General features: G+C 42.3%; 2 protein-coding genes and 1 long non-coding RNA gene across 14 annotated transcripts in view; 1 reads left to right on the top strand and 2 right to left on the bottom strand.

The window, feature by feature from the left end:
* gfi1ab (growth factor independent 1A transcription repressor b) lies at nucleotides 1–6335 on the bottom strand. 4 transcript variants are annotated; one of them, XM_051376335.1, is made up of 7 exons: nucleotides 6192–6335; nucleotides 3539–3657; nucleotides 2761–2946; nucleotides 1865–2226; nucleotides 1449–1586; nucleotides 1152–1317; nucleotides 1–973 (listed from the first exon to the last, which is right to left on the bottom strand). In XM_051376335.1, exons 2-7 carry the CDS (start codon nucleotides 3648–3650, stop codon nucleotides 795–797), a joined length of 1143 nt encoding a protein of 380 aa, XP_051232295.1. In that variant the 5' UTR covers nucleotides 3651–3657; nucleotides 6192–6335; the 3' UTR covers nucleotides 1–794. The 4 variants fall into 4 exon arrangements, with proteins under 4 accessions (XP_051232295.1, XP_051232296.1, XP_051232294.1 ...); XM_051376336.1 differs by lacking the exon at nucleotides 6192–6335 and adding an exon at nucleotides 5909–6184; XM_051376334.1 differs by lacking the exon at nucleotides 6192–6335 and adding an exon at nucleotides 5909–6184 and having other exon boundaries at nucleotides 3539–3930.
* A 129-nt stretch (nucleotides 6336–6464) lies between these two features.
* The window catches only part of evi5b (ecotropic viral integration site 5b), a 33213-nt gene continuing 21358 nt past the window's right edge, over nucleotides 6465–18319 (bottom strand). For all 9 annotated transcript variants that reach the window (XM_051376327.1, XM_051376330.1, XM_051376325.1 and 6 more), the window contains 7 exons: nucleotides 17341–17472; nucleotides 17107–17247; nucleotides 16858–17016; nucleotides 16369–16515; nucleotides 15957–16052; nucleotides 10627–10722; nucleotides 6465–8345 (listed from right to left, as the gene is read on the bottom strand). In XM_051376327.1, coding sequence (XP_051232287.1) covers nucleotides 8073–8345; nucleotides 10627–10722; nucleotides 15957–16052; nucleotides 16369–16515; nucleotides 16858–17016; nucleotides 17107–17247; nucleotides 17341–17472 — 1044 coding nt within the window. In that variant the 3' untranslated portion in view covers nucleotides 6465–8072. The remainder of the gene's footprint in view (nucleotides 8346–10626; nucleotides 10723–15956; nucleotides 16053–16368; nucleotides 16516–16857; nucleotides 17017–17106; nucleotides 17248–17340; nucleotides 17473–18319) is intronic.
* LOC127350088 (uncharacterized) lies at nucleotides 8342–10294 on the top strand. Its single transcript, XR_007880516.1, has 2 exons — nucleotides 8342–9815; nucleotides 9952–10294. It is a non-coding gene; the product is annotated as an uncharacterized LOC127350088 (long non-coding RNA).

Genomic DNA, 18319 nt, shown 5'->3' on the forward strand with positions numbered 1-18319 from the left:
TTTTAGATTTTATTGCATTTTTATTTTTATTTTATTTAAATGATAACCACCCAGAAAATAAAAAAAAAACCTGGAGGGAAAAAAAAGATATTTTAAAAAAGTTCATTCTGACAATAAAATGTGCAAAATGGAAAAGTGGAAGATAACAGCTTGGTGAGTGAGGCAGCAACCCTCCTGTTTAAATCACACAGAGAGAGGAGGCTGTTTTGCCAGCATGTCTCCGAACTGAAAACAAAATGCTTCTGTTCTTTGGGAAAGCGCAGATTTTCATCTCTGTCCGCTTTTATTGTCGATCCGGTTATTTGACTGAGTACAAATATTTGGGGTTTAAAACCACTTGAGCTGCTTTATATCACGTGACAAGTTGATTTTATTTTTTTTTTTATTATTTTTTTTTATCATGCTCCGTCACATCATGTCTCACAGTTCACAGCTTATCTCTGGTTCTCTGGGCCTGTAGAACAATCTGCAGGAGGGTGGTAAAATATTTAGTGTTGCCGATGTCTTCTAGCTGCAAAATGTCCGTCTTATTATTAAGTCTTTCTTTAGTAAAAATAAATAATCTGAGATAACTATATATATTTCAAATACACCTTCACATAAAGTCTTTACAGAGCTAAAAGTGGATCAATCTTGAGCCATGAAATGTCCTCAAACTGAGCGATTGGGGGGAAAAACGCAAATGTCTTCTGTCTAGAATGTCTCTGTCAGATGTCCTCACTCGTTTCGGGACTAATAATTTAAAGACTGTAAAGTCATAATACATGACATGATTGTTGCGGTGGATTTCGCCTTCACTTGAGTCCGTGCTGCGTCTCTTTGTGCCGCCTCAGGTCCACTTTTCTCTGGAAGCCTTTGCCGCACAGGTCGCATCCGAAGGGCTTGTATCCGGTGTGTTTCCTGCTGTGTGTGATGAGGTTGGAGCTCTGGCTGAAGGCTTTCCCACACACCTGGCATTTGTGTGGCTTCTCACCTGGAGAAACCAAAACACACATTTAGGAACATTTTAGTTTCTCTTGAACTATTCTTATTTTCTACGCCTTGAAGATTCCGGACTTTTGCGCACAAATTACGCACAGATTCTCAGGAACAGCAGACGTTCCAGGAACAATTCTGTGTTGAGATACAATCTGCCCTTTTTCTCCACTTGCCTGTGTGGATGAAAGTGTGTTTCTTCATGTCTGACTTCTGGTGGAACCTCTTCCCGCAGTACTGGCACGGGTACGGCCGGGTGTCGGAGTGGATGAGCAGGTGCGTCGACAGAGTGGACGACCTCTTGAAACTTTTACCGCATATTTTGCAGTCGAAACTTCTTTCCTGAAACGTGAGCAGAAGGCGGGTTTAGTCGCGACACTTCACAACGACAGAAAAGCGGCCGGACAACAAGAAGCAGATACAGAAGAGGTGTGAACTGCAGGATGTGGTTTTTAAAACGCCTGGCAAGTCACCTGAGAGTGCACAGCTTTGTGTTGTTCCAGGCTCACTCCGTGTCCGAACGTTTTGCCGCAGATTTCGCACGCAAATGGTCGGGTGCCGCTGTGCGACCTGCGGACGTGGACTTCCAAACCGTGCGGAGTAGAAAACACCTGGTGGAGAGAGGAAAGAAAAGAATTAAGCTTTTGCTTGAAAAACATATATTTTTGGTGAAGAAATAGTTCATTCCAGTTCGGGAATAAAATAAAGAGGTCAGAGGTCAAGCACAGAGCCATTTCAGCACTGTGTGTTCTCCTAAAGTCACATTTGGATTATTTGATTCACAGGCTGCAAACATTTTTTAGTGTTCTTTTATTTTCAGTGACCACCACCTGCAGGTCAGAGGCTGTGTAACCCATCATGCATTTATAGGATGCCCCTCCATCCTCACCTTGCTGCACTTTACACACTTGTAAGCACCATTGAGGATCAGACTGGAGCACAGCAGGTCAGACTGGGCCTTCACATTGTGGGTTTTTCTGTGCAGGCCTCCTTCAGGGAACAGCAGAGCAGCAGCGTGCTGCCTGTAGTCCCCGAAAGCCTCCTGGCCCAGAGCCCGGTCTGCGTACAGGGCAGAGTGGGCGCTCCTGTCCCCGTAGAAGGCCATCGCCGCCGGGCCCCTGTCTACCTCCACGCTCTGCTGCACCAAGGGCCTCAGCCCGGGCCCGTAGCTGCTCCAGGCATATGGCCGGAAGGGAACGGTGAAGGGCTGGGTCTCGTCCACCAAAGTGGACAGGGACTTCTCAGAATCTACTGGAGAGGGGAACAAACAGAGGCCGGATGAAATTTTAATGAGACCTGTGACATGGTTGAAGCGAGGTGTTTTCTGAGGCCCCACAGGGCCTGACAGGAGTCATGCAATGTTCTTTTAGTAGTTACTGTTGGGGAAACCAGGAATATACTATAATAAATAAAAAATAAAAAGTGTTGGAATAAAGTTCTTTGAAGGCCCAGCACATTTAAACTGCCGAGACAAAAAGTAGCTTAAATGTTTAGTTGTGAAAGGATACAATGTGACAGCATTCTTACCAATAAAAAGCACATGAAACATGTAAAGTCTTTATAGAGCGGTCTACTGCAAAGGCCGCTTATATTTTTAAGTTACACACATGAGATCATCGCAAATAATTCAGGAAGTAGCCTATTATACTGCTATAGTTTCCAAAATGTGTCTGCGGTGTTTCCTGTTAATAGCGAGTTTATCACCTTATCTGTGTTTTTTTTTTTTCCTCCTTAACGTCTCATAGTTGCTTGATCATTAAGCAGTGTGTCTGTCTGTGTGTTTACCCGGTGATGCAGAGGGGGACGGAGGCCTCCAGAAGTCCTCGTAGTCCGTGGAGCGACCGCACAGACTGTCGGTGCAGCTCAGCGGGGACTTCGGGGAGAAATCGGCGGCGTCAGCCAGGTGTGAGTCCGGAGAGAGGCCGTACCTGTCCACCGACAGCTCGGTGTCTTCTGGGAGCTTATCAGCGTCTGAGTGGACACACGGAGGACAGTCAGCATCTCAGCGAAGAGGAGGTAAGAAAAGCCTAGTGTTGATTTTAAACGAATACCACTGCACAAATATGTAACTGCTATAATTATAATGAAGGTGTGGCACTTATATTATGGCTCTGGGAGAAATGTCCAAATATAACAGTATTATTAGGTGTGTAAAATCACAAACGGGTAAGGTCAGCATAATCTGACTTCTAGCAATAATACAATATAATAAAAACAATAAATAATAATAAAAAATGCGTCTCTATTAATATATATATATATATATATATATATATTTCGTTAGTGTGAAACCTCTACCGTAAACATCAGAAATTGCACTTTCATTTTTGTTTCGGCATTTTTATAAAATTATATATAATTAAAGGCCCATTTTAATAAACTGCACTGGCGCATTTGCAGCCATTTAAACTGTAAAATCAGATCAGTGAGAGTTGTTTGCATGCACTGTCCCGTTGTTTCATAACGGATTATACCTTTAACAATAATAATTCTCCTGTAAAATCAAAAATGTTTTAGTTTAAATATATATATATATTTACAAACGGAATAATTTTGCACAAACCTGAGCATATGCGCTCCAGTATAGCGTCCAGCCTGCTGTAGTCATCCTCCAAACTGCGGGGCTGGTGGTAGCTGTGCGCCTTCTTGCTCTTCACCATGAAGGAGCGAGGCATCTCTGATCTGAGAGCAGACACAGGGGATGGTGATGATGATGATGATGATGATGATGATGATGATAATCCGGCTGTAGAGAGGCGTCCTCGTCTCGCTCTGAACCCTGCAAAGATTTGATCTGCACTGGTGGCGGCGAGATGCGGTTCCAAGTGCTTTAAGAGATTTCAACCTGACGACGGAGCATGCGCACAGCGTCCCGTCCCGCCTGCCAGGTGTTGTGTGCGGACAGGTGTCACTGCAGCGGCTCCTGCGCTCACTGCACTGCAAAAAAAGAGCCGCCTGCGGTGTATTAGTATTAGTCAGCTGCCAGTGTGGTTGCAGGTAGCTGGAAAAGAGTCTGCAGCGGGGGCGACTTCTTCTCACACATCTCAGCTAATGACGAAGTGCTTAGCTTTTGGAAACACCCGTGGAATTATTAGGAGTTATTTTCATTTATTTTTTTTATCTTATTTAAAAAAAATAGAAAAAAACATAAATCCGGACTTTTTTTTGCAGTGTTGCGGCCCACCGCCCGGAGCTGCTGCCGCCCCCCCACCCCACCCAACCCCCCCCAGATCAGGCTGCAGATCGTGTCTCCAGGAGCCCGTGGCAATCAGGAGAAGTGATACAGGCCCTTTATCAGCTCCTTACTCAATCTGACAGGGGGAGAGGAAACGCGGAGGCGCACCCCAGGGTGTCAGTTGCTCAGAGCCTGTATGTATACATGCAATGGTAAAATAAAAGGGTGGGGGAAAGTCTGAACCGACAGTAGCACCTCATGCTTAATATAGATTCACTTAGAAATGTAGTTTCAACATTATAGCCAGCACATCCCCGCAGTGTGTTTGCTCGGATTCTTCCTAAAAAATACAAAGGAATAAAATAAGATTGAACTATAATAATATAGTTAATAACTCCGTATAAATCCTGACTGAGTTCAATTCAGAGTTTGTCGGGGCTCCGTCCCGGTGTGCTGCTCAGCTGGGCCTCAGACTGTTATTATGTGACAGACACTCTCCGTCCTCGAGCCCGCGGTGGCAGTTTCACGTTACCCTGGGTATTATGCTCAGAAGAAAGACGCCCATAACAGAGACAATTTGTTTTCTGTTCGCCCAGGACGCAGATTGTAGCGCCGGTTAAGCGTCATTACGCACCGAACAATAGGACAGGAGTCGTGCGTCCTTGTGCCTTTTATCCGCTGCAGGTGCAATGAACGAATCCCCCAAAAACCATTAGAGTGATAGTGATAGAGAAAGAGGAACTCTGATTATCATAAGGAAAAAAAACACCATTAATGTTTGATTGGAACTGAGTGTTACTGAACGGAACTGTCTATGTTTAAGATTATTGTATTGTAGTTTTATCAAGAGTCAAAATGAAGATCATATTTTTAGGCCACAGAGCTGCATTTTATATGAACTTAACATCTTCTACACCCAAGTTTACTTATCACAATAAATCAACTCATGCCAATTCTTCCACAACTGTAAATATTTCAGTGTTGAAGACTTAGCGTGAGGACAATTTAAGTGTCAGGGCAGTCGGATACAGGCGAAACCAGCCTATCAGCACACTGAGGACAGGAAATCAAAGCGCCACATGCCCCGGCTCGATTAGACTCACAACGGCCGTAGCATCCGGACACCGTGTTGGTGAAGATATGAAGCCTGAACCGATAAAAAAACAGAATCAGCAGACAGGTCCTGCTGCCCGGAGCCAACCGATAGGCCCGGAGACAGGACGCTGCGTAACAGTTAGCAGCTGTCCCACCATTACAACAAAGAGTTAAACAAAACCCGAATAACAACAACAACAACAACAATAATAATAATAATAATAATAATAATAATAATAACAAAATAATAATAATAATAATAACAATGACAGAAGTGTTTTTATTACCTGTTGTTCTGCAGGTCCATGTGTGCTTAGTTTAGTCCACCGCATGGACATAAATTAATTTCATTATTGTTTCTGCATAATTTGGTCTTGCTCTCTATTGAAATTCCACCTTAAAAACGCCTCCACATCTGAGAACACCAAATGATTCATGCCTCCCACAATGGCACCACACTCTCAGATTTTAATGCGCTCTTACTATGCGGAACGTTTCAGGACACACGTACAATTTGGACAAATATAAGGTTAGTGAAAATGAAATCTACTCATTGAAAAAAACCTGTACTAATACAGGTATGTCGCGCTGGGGTCATATCTGTTCAAAGGAAGGGGGGTTTAGCTCCAACTCGGGTTATGTTAGTTGTAAATTCAGACTTACCGACTGAGGCCGAATGATAGAAATCGGATTTATATGGCATCCGAATGAGGCACGACTCTGTCTCACAGCTACAGCAATGAGCTGAGGTTGTCTTACAGGGTCCAGGGTCCAACCAGCCTGCCAACATCTGAATGAACTAAATGCACGTTCAAAATATCCGCAAACATCCTCAATCACTGCAAAATAAAATGAGTCTCAGCTCACAGTAGCCTGACCAGCACAGCCAGACTCTGCTAAATGTCTAATAAAAAACCCATCTTAAGCTGCATTCAACAACACAAACCTGGTTAATCTTTCAGTGCCCGAAGAGAAATGCTCTTTTTAAAATGTGGTTTTCTGCATGAAATGATTAGTAGTTGAGGCTCAGCTCTGAAACCGCGAGAAATCACTTCCTGAAAGCAGTCAATCTAAGCAAAGCATCTTCACAAGAGGAAGGCAATGTTGAGACCAAACATCCCACATGTGTTCACAGTCATCTCAACACATCTCAGTCTGCCCCGAAGAGGCTCAGGTTAGAGGTCTGCTGCCTACGTTAAGAAGACACGTCAGTCAAGGAGTGTATCAAACATTTTATTGTGAACTCATCACACACACACACCAATCTCACTTAGTCTCCAGAGTGTGCCGACTGCTCCATAGTGTTGCCATGTGTGTCCTTTACTGCACTGCAGACTCTGAAAGTGCCATAACGTGTTCCTCTCCCATACCACACAGGGTATCTTGTTCATCAAAGGGACATTATCAAAGTCAGAACCTTTTCTGTATCCTGGGCGTGACAGCGGCACTCACTTCCAGTCTTTCACTGAATACAGGCGTTAGTGTTCAATACAGACATTCAGAGAAATTCTTACACATCCAGGTCCTTGTGTGTGAAATGGAGTGGCCTGTGGATGAGCACAATATGGTGCTTACTTTGGTAACACTGGACAGCTCCTGATTCCTCTCCAGACTCTGTTATAAAGTGTACAATGTGGTGTTTGTTAGCTTTATCTCCCAGTTCAAAAGTTCCCTAGGACCGTCATCCATTTCCGTGCAAATTTGTGATACACAAAACATATGGTAGACATTACTCATGTTTGACTCATCAGCAAACGTGCGATATGTGCTGAACTGACTTACTGGAGGGGGGGTGAGGGGCCTCATTTTGAAAGTAAAGCCGCTATCCTTTCAGAGAATTCAGCACAATAACAACAGTAGTTGCGCTGATGAATCATGTTAACTTGTCTGAAAACAGTGAGCTGAAGTGTTTTAATGAGGAGAGAACAGTTTTTCTCTTCTCAGAAACAGGATCTGTTAACATATTAAACTAACTTATATGTCCCTTTTTTCTCAATTGTACAATATATTCTAAACATCAGATATGCAATAGATACATATTTTCAAGTTCAAAAGGAATTGAAAAAAATACATAATACACATTTACATATCTACAAGTATGCAGATGTCACATTGACCTTTAGTACACCAGCCCTGGTGAAAGGCATGCAGCATGTGCTAAGGCCAAAAAGTCACGTCAGCGCTGGTTAATAGCAGCCTCTGACCAAGTTCATCAAGACAATAGATATATATATATATACACACACACACACACACACACACAGCACTGGTACAGTTCTGCCTCTGCACAATGGACACTTAGTAGTAACGGCATCAATACAATTTTTGATGTTCATTTATAAAATGCTTTAAAAATATAAAAACACATTGGATGAAGAGTGTAATATAGCGCAAAAGGTTTTATTGCACAGTCTCTTTCTCTGTGTTGTACCTACAGCAGGGGGCCAGAGGAGTGACAGACACACCCACACCCCTCCTCTCTCCTACATCAACCCCCTACAGCCTCCTCCTCCTCCTCCTCCTCTGGTCATTGTGGCCCAGTAGAGTTTAATACGCTCCACTTTATTTAATTCTCTGCTTCTGCCAGTGGTGCTCAGACAGACGGGTGTTTGCTGCCCTCAGGAAGAAAACAAAAACTACAAACAATCTAGATCAACTAAATCTTTAAGTGTGATTCTCATGATATGAAATGATGGTGCGTTTCCTTTCGGAAATTCAGAACTCCAGATCCAGACTTCCCCTCTGAAGTGGCTGCTGGAAACACCTCCTCTTCCTCAGCAGGTGCTGACGGCCTCTGTCCCAACTCTGGCAGCCCAGCGGGTGCTGGTCACACGGTGGTGGACTTGTGGCTGCTGCTCTGAGGTACAGAGAGTCGCAGGGCATCCTCATCCTCCTCCTCGCTGTCGGTGTCCTGGAGGTTGGGGCGCAGTCTGATACGACCCCGGCTCCTATGCTGGGAGTCCTGGAGGGTGGGGTCCTTGACTCCATCTTCGTCTGAAGACTGGTAAGAGCCATCATCCCCCACATAGTGATTGACAATGTGGATCCCATCAAAAGTGGGCTGACTGGCCAAGCCCCTCTGTCCTTTTAAGCAGCAAATCTGTGAGAGAAAGCGGGATGAGTATTGGCAGCAACGCAAAGTATGTTCAGTCCTGCATGCAATAATGAGCCAAACAAATATATGTAACTCCCAAGGGTGAAAACAAAGACCAACAGATATAACACATGCTAACTGTTAAACACAATGGTCCAGTCTTTGGCAGTCAGTGATATTTAAACACTATCACTGGCACAAACACAATGAGTCCTTTCATAGATTAACATGCAGGCACCAATTCAACCAAAAGGGAACAATGTAATAAGGTATGAGCTGTGCCTGAATTCCATACTACATACAGATTTAATAGTGTACAGTTGTGCTTACTGTACACTTTTGCAGTGTGAATGAACTACACACTCTAAACTTTCTTAGAATCAGTATGTAGCATGGATTTGGGACCAAGCTATTGTATAATAAATATTATTATTAATTATATTCATGGGTGAGGCCTAGCTCCATTTGCTTGAGAGCCAGTTCTGAATGTGTCCTATTGAAAACTTGTGGAAAGTGGCTGTACTCTGCAGTTTGTCACAGGTGGGCAGTTAACCCAACATATATCTGCCAAACCAACCAGTTAGTCCTCATCCTCCAAGAGTTTTCTCTTATAAAACCTTATGAAGCATAAATCTCACCTTCATGTGGTTTGTTCAAGCAAGTTTTCAAGTACATCTATAACTACTTCGCCTCTTTCTATTCTCCCAAGCTGGAATAGCCTTACTGCCCCTTGTGGCTGTGGGGGGCAAAAACACACATTGCAAGTACTGTTGAACTGCAGTTGTGGTGGGTGGTTTTTTTCTTCCATTAGCCACAAAGGGGAGTAATGAGATAATTCAGCAACACTCAACTAACAAACTTTGACAAACCATACAAAAATGATATCTATAACTTCTCCTTAGTGTTTTCTAGCAGCATGTTTGGGTTTTACCAGTGAAAAGACTACAAGGATAAGGACTAACTGGTCGGTGTACATCAGGTTAACTTCCCCACCTCCAGCTCAGAGCAGCACACGTCGCTCTCTAAACATTTCTATGGAAGCATCCAGAACCGTCTCCCACGCTGTGAATTAAACAAACCCAAATGGGGCTAGGGTGGCGGGGTTACACGATGGTCAGGGATAAACCACGGGAGGTTACATTGTACATCTTTACCAACTCACCTGAGTCGGCCTGCCATGAAACAGACAGACATGTAGGAAGAGATGCATTCAGAGGCCAGTTGAGAGCACAATACACAGTAAACAAAATCATAATAGGCCTTCACCTTTCTAAACTGTCTACCTTCCTGTTTATGCCATGCAAAAGGGAAATTATGATGTAATCAACATCCGACTAGCAGTAGTCAGAATTTCCAGAAATATGACTGAAGTATAAGTGAGGAGGATGGTGGGACTTGTTACTGAGCCACTTGCTACTTTCAGGTTCGCTCACTGCAGACACACTCAACTCAGGATGACCACCACACGAAAACCAGGTGAGAGGGGAAATGGGTCTGTCACTGCATTGCCTTGATGTAGAGTGAGAAGAAGTTGATGCATGCAGCTCGACTGAACCACAATTCACCATCTCTTATTGGTCACGTTTTTGTGTTCTTCCTTGTTTTGATTCAGTAAAAGACACAGATATCAGGATATGATGTTCTTCCTGCAAATAACTGATGTGCTGGAAGACAACAAGGACCCCTATCTGCAGTTTTAAAAAAAACATCTCCACAAAAATGATAAAGTTCTTAATCTTTAATAAGTAGAAAGTCATCATTAGAGGACACGTGTTCAACCCATGACACTGGACCTTTTTGCATACTACATGCATCCAACAAAAGAATCCAGAGAGGACTAAACAAAGAATAAAAGTGAATGTCTACGGTAGAAAGATTATCCGACGTCAGTAAAATGTACCAATAATCACATTTTACTTGCTCTTTACGATTAAATCTTCATTCATAATGCTTAACCTTGAAATGTAAATCCATCTTTGTTACCTATCTGGGCTCTGCTTGGTAAAATCTTCTTGTAGAAACATCAGTAGGCTATGTCTGTGAAGGTATCTGCAAGAGGTGTAAACTCCACACAGGAAGTCTCTGGGTGTAGTTAACACTTGTACTAATCTGTTAGCCTCAAAGTAAAACCATATCTGAAAGAATGTTGTGAAATCTTCTGAAATGCTAGATCAAAGAAAAGGCAACAACAAAATCTGAACCTCTACAAGAAGAAAAAAAAAAAGCTGCAAATTAAGTCAATTTGAATACTAATGAACCTGACGCTTAGGTGGTTCACAATGCTCACCTCGTGTTTTAGCTCTCCTATCTGGTCTTTGAGGTCGCGGATGTACTGGCTCGAATCTGTGTGGTTCAGCTGGCCTTGGACCTTTCCTTCTTCTTTCTGTTGGTAAAAGAGAGCATAAAAATAAGCGACGGTACTCAGTGATACAGCTGGCTTTTCCTAAATACTGATATTTTGGCAGAGTGATTAAACTTATATATATATATATATATATATGCAAAAACCCATGAATACCCAGGGATATGAATGGTTGTGAACTACTGTACAGACAGGACAAACACTGGCAGGTACTAGAGCCCCACTGCTAAAAAAGCATCATCACAATGTGCCCTCCATGTGTGGCAGGAGACCAAAGTGACAGATGTCAGGGGAAACACAAAACGTTGTCATTTGTGCTTGATTTCCTCCTGGGGCCCTGGGGAAGAGGCTGGTTGTTAGCTTTAACAGTTAAACAGCCCATGTGATGTTTACATTCCTCACTGAAGACATCTGCACACAGTGGAGACAAAAACATACTCTATTTCAAACTTCAATCACACCCTTGAACCTGCCAGTTCTACAGTGAGACCAGTGCATGGCGCACAGAGGATTTCAAACCACAGGCTACAACACGAGACAAAAAAGGGAAGATGTGTACACAGCACACAGCAAGGGGTGGGGTGTCGAGGTAGAGAGGTGACACGAGTCACAAGTATAGATAGGTTTTCTGATTCCTGTGGTAAGGTGGGGTTGAATATGGCAGGTCCCAGTAGGGTTATTTTTCACACAAAGGAGTCTAAACAAGTGAGATTATTCCAAGAATCTGTTGTTTTTGAGGTTTCGTCGCTCCAAAACACTGCAACGATAATGGGCAGGCAGTTAATGGGACTTCCTCGTGTTCAGCTGCGTGAATCAACAGGTGTCAGGCTGTGGCCGGGGACGTCAAACGTCTCACAGAAACGTCTTCCTGACATTCCAGCACCCTAAAAGTCTGTTAAACTTTACTTCTAACAGCAGAGGAGTTAGAAGGAAAGGGGGAAAGGGGGGCAACTACCTCTAATGACAGAAAAGTTCAATTTGTTTACTGCACCAGCCGCAGTGAACTGAGCAGCTGATCTATTCTCGACCTTTGATCATCACAAACATCACATCACATATTGAGCTAGTGAGCAAAATCACAGCTCATAAAGACATTCCCCGCAAAATGCACTGGAATTTGCGTCATATGCATTCACAGTATTTTCATTCTGTCTGTGTTTCTTGATGTGGCAAGACGTACAGCTTATTTTGAATCTGCCAAGACGTCTACAAAAGGATGTGTGAAAATGTATGATTCATGTTACATTTTTATTATGATTAAACTTTTAGTGTATCAACTTAGCTACCTCTCACTGAAGAGCACATATGATTTGTATACATTTACTATTCCAAGTGCCAGGATGAGATTTTAAACTGTTGTCATTTGGCTGTTTTGAGCATATTTACATCTGTGAGATTAATAATAAAGATACATTTTCTCCAAACAGATCACACATGAAACTGGCTAAAAACATTTAGTATAAATCTCTGAGCATGTCATAGAAACCTCAAAATAAACCATGCATATCACCTTTGGTAGAGTCTCTGCTTCAAGATGAGAAACCACTTCCTATCAGCACAGAGACTGTGGAGCTGTGGCGTTAAACAGAGGCTATGACTGTGGTAGCGAAAGAGTCCTACACACACAATCCTTTCTAGACATCTTAGTTTCAGTGACAACGTTTGCCATCATTATTTTGCAGGTGTTATCGTTAATTTATATCTGTTCGTTCAATCACTGCGTTGTTACTATAAACGATAAAGGTACACGTCACCTTAATGTTCTGAGTGACTGACTCCTTGATATGTGCGTCTGCTGCGTCTTCCACACTCACTATTGAGACTCAGACAAAGCTAATCTGATCGTACGGTGACCTGTCACATCATAAAGCAAGCTGCAAACTGTCACCATCAACATGCGTCACACCATCTCTGACGAGCAAGGCAAGAAACTGATTTTCTTTTTTTTTTCTTTTTTTTTACATTTTCTTGTAATTGAAGCAGTTTTCACCCACAACTTATAGAGAGGGTAACCAAACCACAGACCAAGAAGCCAACACTGGCACAGTGATTTTGGCTCAGACACAAGTTCGATTTATTACCCTGCCTGCTCCTGAACACATTTTATAGACGCAAATCATACAATAAAAAGAAAAGGCTTCTGAATATTATTTACATACTCAAATGAGAGTTCATTACGCAGATTCTAAAAGGTATGAGGGCGGTAGTGGTGAATTTCTGGTGTTGCATGTTTTTGCTCCATCACTTAGTAACAAAACCTCAGACCACACTGTGTGATCATGTGTGCCTCTGAAGGGGAAAAGGGGGGAGGTTTTTTTGTAGGTGTCATACTTATAAATAGTCCAGGCTGTGAGCTTAGATTATCTGAAACACCTTAAGCTCAGGAATACATTTACAGCAGTACTTTAAATAGCATACTGGGCAAAAGTCACAACTGTTTCCAACAGACCTGTCTAAAACTCAAGTCAAAGTGGGCCAAAGCTTTTGGTTTAACGCTCAGCTGACACTGAACCATGATCTGCAACACTTTACTTCTCCTCTCTTTGTCTTTATACAGCAGCCTCCACTTATGAGTCCCCATAGGAGCAGTTATAGATGTTGACAAATACATTAATAAACATATATCTGCTTATATCTACATTATAGTGTTATAAAGTCAAACATTCCAACTGAATTACATAATATAAGCAATAAATACTATCCATGCTATATTAATCAGTTTTAGCAATAATGTTGATATTAATACTACAGATGTATAAAAGGATGTCTAGTATAGATATACCTGGCACCTTGAGATAATCGCCATCAGCCGATGCCTACTCTCACATGGCCGATAAACAAAAAGTGTCAGCAGACACATCTGCGGGCGGCGTTGTCAGTGTGGCTACTGATAGTGAAAAAGTTGTTGGCGTAAATTTCCTCAGTCACCACCATCTTTTCTAAATGTTAACACGTTTCTCCTACATTACAAATCTAAAACCGTTACTGGCTAGTGTTATATGTATACTACGTTAGAATAACAGTTGATTTCCTTCGCTTCTGACATACTGGAATCTACAGCATAAAGCAATGTGTTTTTATGTTTCATTATTAAAAATACCATCTAAAACAACAAGTTACTGCCTGAGATAACCATGTATATCAGATTGTAATGTGCATGGAATAATGGAATTATACATGACTTTTCTTTGTTTTCATTTCACGGCATTATACATGAGCCATCGGAAGCCTTGCTCTCTAAAAATTTTTTTTAATAGGCTTAATTTGTTTCATTAGATTTTCTTATTGCCCGAATGTAGCTGTTGTTGACAGATAACATGAGTAGCTCACAGGCACACAAAGTGACTGAAGCTGACGACTTACTTTTCACTGCAAAAAAGCCTCAGTGTGATCGGAATCAGAACTATAGAAGCGTAAACATAGCGGCCCGTCTGGCCGAGGCTGAGACATCCATCCAGTCCAGATGTGGTAGGACTTGAAAGGTGCTAATCACTGACTGTCAAGAAACTTTCCATTTTACAATAAAACACTGCAGTGTGTTAAGCCATACAATAAACGCACCTCTGCTACTTGCAGTACTGACTGGAAGGGAGGTACTATTAATACAATCACTGCTTCTGAGATTTATACTCATAAGTCGTCTATTTTTTAGAGATTTTGTTCCACATATGTGGGTTCAATGCCAAGTATGTGAGACACTTATTCATTTGTAACATATTACAGTCTATTGACTCATTTAAAAACACATCCAAAAAGGCATCATGTAAAAAGAAAAGATTTCTGACATATTTATAGGCCTCAAAAAAGGGAACCAAGCAGAAATCAATGACACGTCTCATGTCCAGCTTTTAGTGTAAAGTCAACCCAATTTACAACCAACCGTTTAAGAAGAACAGAAACCACAACAGACTTAAATCTTATGTATCGTCAGCCACATTATTATTCCATTGCAATTTAAAATGTATAGATTCACATTCATCCCCTATAGCCTGTTTACACACAATAACAGTATCTGTCGCCACACTCACTGTTCATAATGTACCTTGACTCATATGGAGAGTGTGGTGTTGAGCCCACAAACAAGCCTACACCTACTTATGATTGGCTTATAGATAATTTTATCTGTTATCAATCAGAATAGTGGAGTGCTGGCAGTGTGAGAACAGGCCTGTATTTGTTTTGGTCACCCTTGTTGTGTGTAGCGTTACATTTGTTTGGGGATAAATACTGGATTCTTCACTCGCACTTGTTGAGACTGGTTCATACAGGAACTACGTTTATATGCAAGTCTACGCAGCTTTGTTAAATGTCATTAATCAGTGAAGTTTTGGGCTCCGGCCACAGTTCTAAAAAAGTCTGCTTTTATCTTGAATTTGCATGAAATTTAAATAGAGACAAACTATTTCCAGTCCTGATATACAGTGAGCTGAAAAACAAGGCAAATTTTCTCAATCACAGCACATTTTAAATGCTTGCATAGAGATTTCAGGTTTGGAATATGTGTGGAATAATATGTAAATTCTGATTTAAGGTGGATTTGTGCCATTACAAAAGTTTAGATTAGTGAAATAAGACAACATAACTCTGTACTGTACTCTATACTCAGCAGAGTCCGAGTGACTGATTTCCTGTTCTCCTTCACAAGTCTAATTAGCTGCCTGTGCATTAAAGCACCTGAAAGCTTGCTTTCAAATATTAGCTGTTCCTCTGCATATACATAATCGAAATATTCTTCACAAAGTCAAAATTAGGGGGGGGGGAAGTGAAATAATTGAGCTAATCTGCGTCACCAAGACTGCGTGGGTGCGGTTTGATCAGATTTTATGTCTCCATGGCAACAAGCAAACAACACATCTATCACATTCAGATTTTGTAAAATTCTGATTGGTAGATGTAAATGTGAGTGTGTGATCTCAGCTTTTTTTCCCCCCATCAGAGCCCTGCCTCTTTCATATCTCAACTAGTGAGAAGAGCTCAGACTTAACCACAAGTACAGAAAGCCATCATGTAAAATATTCATGATAGTTCAAACTTGGCAGCCTGTTGTTAAAAGTTAGACGAGAAACATACTGATCAACCAAACTGTCTTCCTCACATCAATGAAAACAAGAATAAAACTTTCTCTATGTCTGAAGGAATTAAATTTGTGGTTAAATGTGGTTTGCGAAGGCGTTGAGGAAATCCAAAGTTTGATGCAGAGGCAGGAGTGTGATGTTACAGACAATCATAGAGAGGAGTGTGTGTTGGGACTTTACCTGAATCTCAAGCTCTGAGATCTGTTGCTGGAGTTCAGCCATAGCAGCAATGTTGTCAGCTTCCCGCAGTCTCACTGCCATCACCTCTTCCTTACTCTGCAGAACAACAGAATGACGTTACTGATAGTTCTACCGAAGCCCCAGTAGGTGTGATACCAATACGGTAAAAATATGTTCAACATTCGTGTAATTTCTATTTGTGTATGTGTGAATCTTTCAGAGGGAAATTCCTGACAGATTGTCAGCTATAAAGAAATCTAACAGCATCAGAACACACATCATAACGAAAAACATATTTCCTCTTTCTGGATCTGGATATTGACCTCATCAATTTTACATGTTAACAATATATACTACTATATTTTTTTATTTCATTTACATTATGCCATTTACATTATGCACAGAGTTGTACCTTGCATTCAATCTCAGCTTGTCTCCGCTTGATCTCTTGGAGTTGCACATGCAGGTCTTTATTTTGCACCGTCAGTGTTTGCACACACTCCTGCAGACAGCGACTCTCCTGCTCCGCCCGTCGCAGCTGGTTACTGTGAATCTGATTCTGTGTCAGAACAGGTGGTATATTGAAGGAAAAAAAAAAACATATTTTTTTAAATGATCAATTCAATCCAAAAGAAATTGAGCGTTAAAACTGGATGATGAGAATTGCCTGCAGTGCTTCACATGCAAGTATCTGAGGTGTTTAGAACAGATGACTGCTGCCCTCTGAAGGATACATGTGAAAATGCAGGTAAAGACCACACTGGAAGCTCATTTAGATCCACCTTACTCCACACTACTGTATACCTTTGATTTCCTATGATTAATGGCATTATAAGGACAGAAAACAAAGAATTTGCACCACACAGCCTAATGTGGTCAGAGAGCTGATGTGACCTCTGACCTGCGTCTCCATCTCCAGCATCCTCTGTCGCGTCTCTCGCAGCTCTGCCTGGACCTCGGCCTCACGCAGCCTCACACTCATCAGCTCGTCCTGCAGCTCGCTCACAGTGTTCTTCCTGGGGCTGTCTTTCCAGCGACCAGCGGTGCGTGCCAAGTGGCGCTGAGGAGAGGCGGTACAGTCTTTCCATCACATTTTGCAAAAAAAGTGCGACAAAGATAACGTGTTGATTAAAAAGTCCTGTGTGCTCACCTGCCAGTGCTCTTCCAGGTCTCTGACTTGCTGCCTCAGTTCTTTCAGGCCAGTCAGAGCCTCCGCCTCTCTCAGCTTCACCCCTATCAGCTCCTCTTGAAGACGCGCCACATTTGTGTCATCCGGTAGAGATGTGTTCCTCTAAGGAAGGTGGGTACAGTCATATAGCTGGGTCACATAGTAATATAATTTGTCTAAGATTTAATCATAGGCATCATGTCTGAATCAACACACCTTCTCCATATCCAGGATCTTGTCTTGCATCTCCTTGAGGGCACACTGAGACTCTGCCTCCTTCAGCCGGGCCTGCACCAGCTCTCTCTCCAGCTGCAGGACGGACTCCTCAGAGTACCGTGGGGCTCCCTTCTACAATAGGACATGTGCGTGAAAGCAGGGCTACAAACGTGGATGCCTGTGTGTCGTCAAGTTGGCATTTAATGAAGGACTAAATATTCAACCTGCTGTAATGTAAACCAGGGTTTCAAAATAATTCCAGTCTAAATAGGCTCAGCTAAATCATATTTATTCTCTTGGAAGAAAATACACCTCAGTGCCTCTTGAATTCAACCTTCATTTCAGCTGACATCAACCATTTTGCCTTTCACATTCACATGAATTATTCATGGATGCTCATTGTGAAGCAAGATAGCAAATTATGTAAAACAATGTAACGCCGGCACATGATCATCTGGAATCCAGCCATCAATAATTGAGAATGTTAGGTCAATAGATATGCAGCGAGAGGATTCTGAGAACAGGGTGCAGTGTGTGAAATCTACCAGCCTGTGAGACAACTGCTTACAAATTCATGAATGCATTTCGGAGAATGCAGAAGACTGTAAATGGTGGCTGAACTGTGTAGTGCACCGTGTCAAAATTTGAATTCATGCATGCCAAAACAGATCATTAAAGCCGATGTGCAAAGTGAGAAAATCCCTGCTCTGCCACTGTTTGGATCTTGTTGCTAGGGAATACGTGCCAACTGGGCGGTGGCGGGGGGGGAGCAGATAACCGTGACACATGTCAACTGTAGTGATACACATTTTGACTGGCCCAAGTGTCAGTTCTAGCACACCGCATGATCTTGAAATGGTCAGCCTGAGGTTTCAGTACTGCACAACACACAAAATGATCCGGGAAATATCCCAGTCCCTGTCAGGGCAGGACCTGAGCCAGTGCAACCTGCCAGCTGGGGACTCTGTGGCCCTCCTTA

Source organism: Dicentrarchus labrax, unplaced genomic scaffold (genome assembly GCF_905237075.1).
Source record: "Dicentrarchus labrax unplaced genomic scaffold, dlabrax2021, whole genome shotgun sequence".
In the NCBI taxonomy this organism is placed as follows: domain Eukaryota; kingdom Metazoa; phylum Chordata; class Actinopteri; family Moronidae; genus Dicentrarchus; species Dicentrarchus labrax.

Bases quoted from the DNA above. Each gene is read 5' to 3' on its own strand.
- gfi1ab (XM_051376335.1), bottom strand. From the start codon at position 3,650: ATGCCTCGCTCCTTCATGGTGAAGAGCAAGAAGGCGCACAGCTACCAC. The intron at 1,587-1,864 runs GTGAGGATGGAG...TCTCTCCACCAG, and splicing joins AGTGTGTAAAGTGCAGCAAG to GTGTTTTCTACTCCGCACGG. The intron at 974-1,151 runs GCAAGTGGAGAA...TGGTTTCTCCAG, and splicing joins ACACACTTTCATCCACACAG to GTGAGAAGCCACACAAATGC.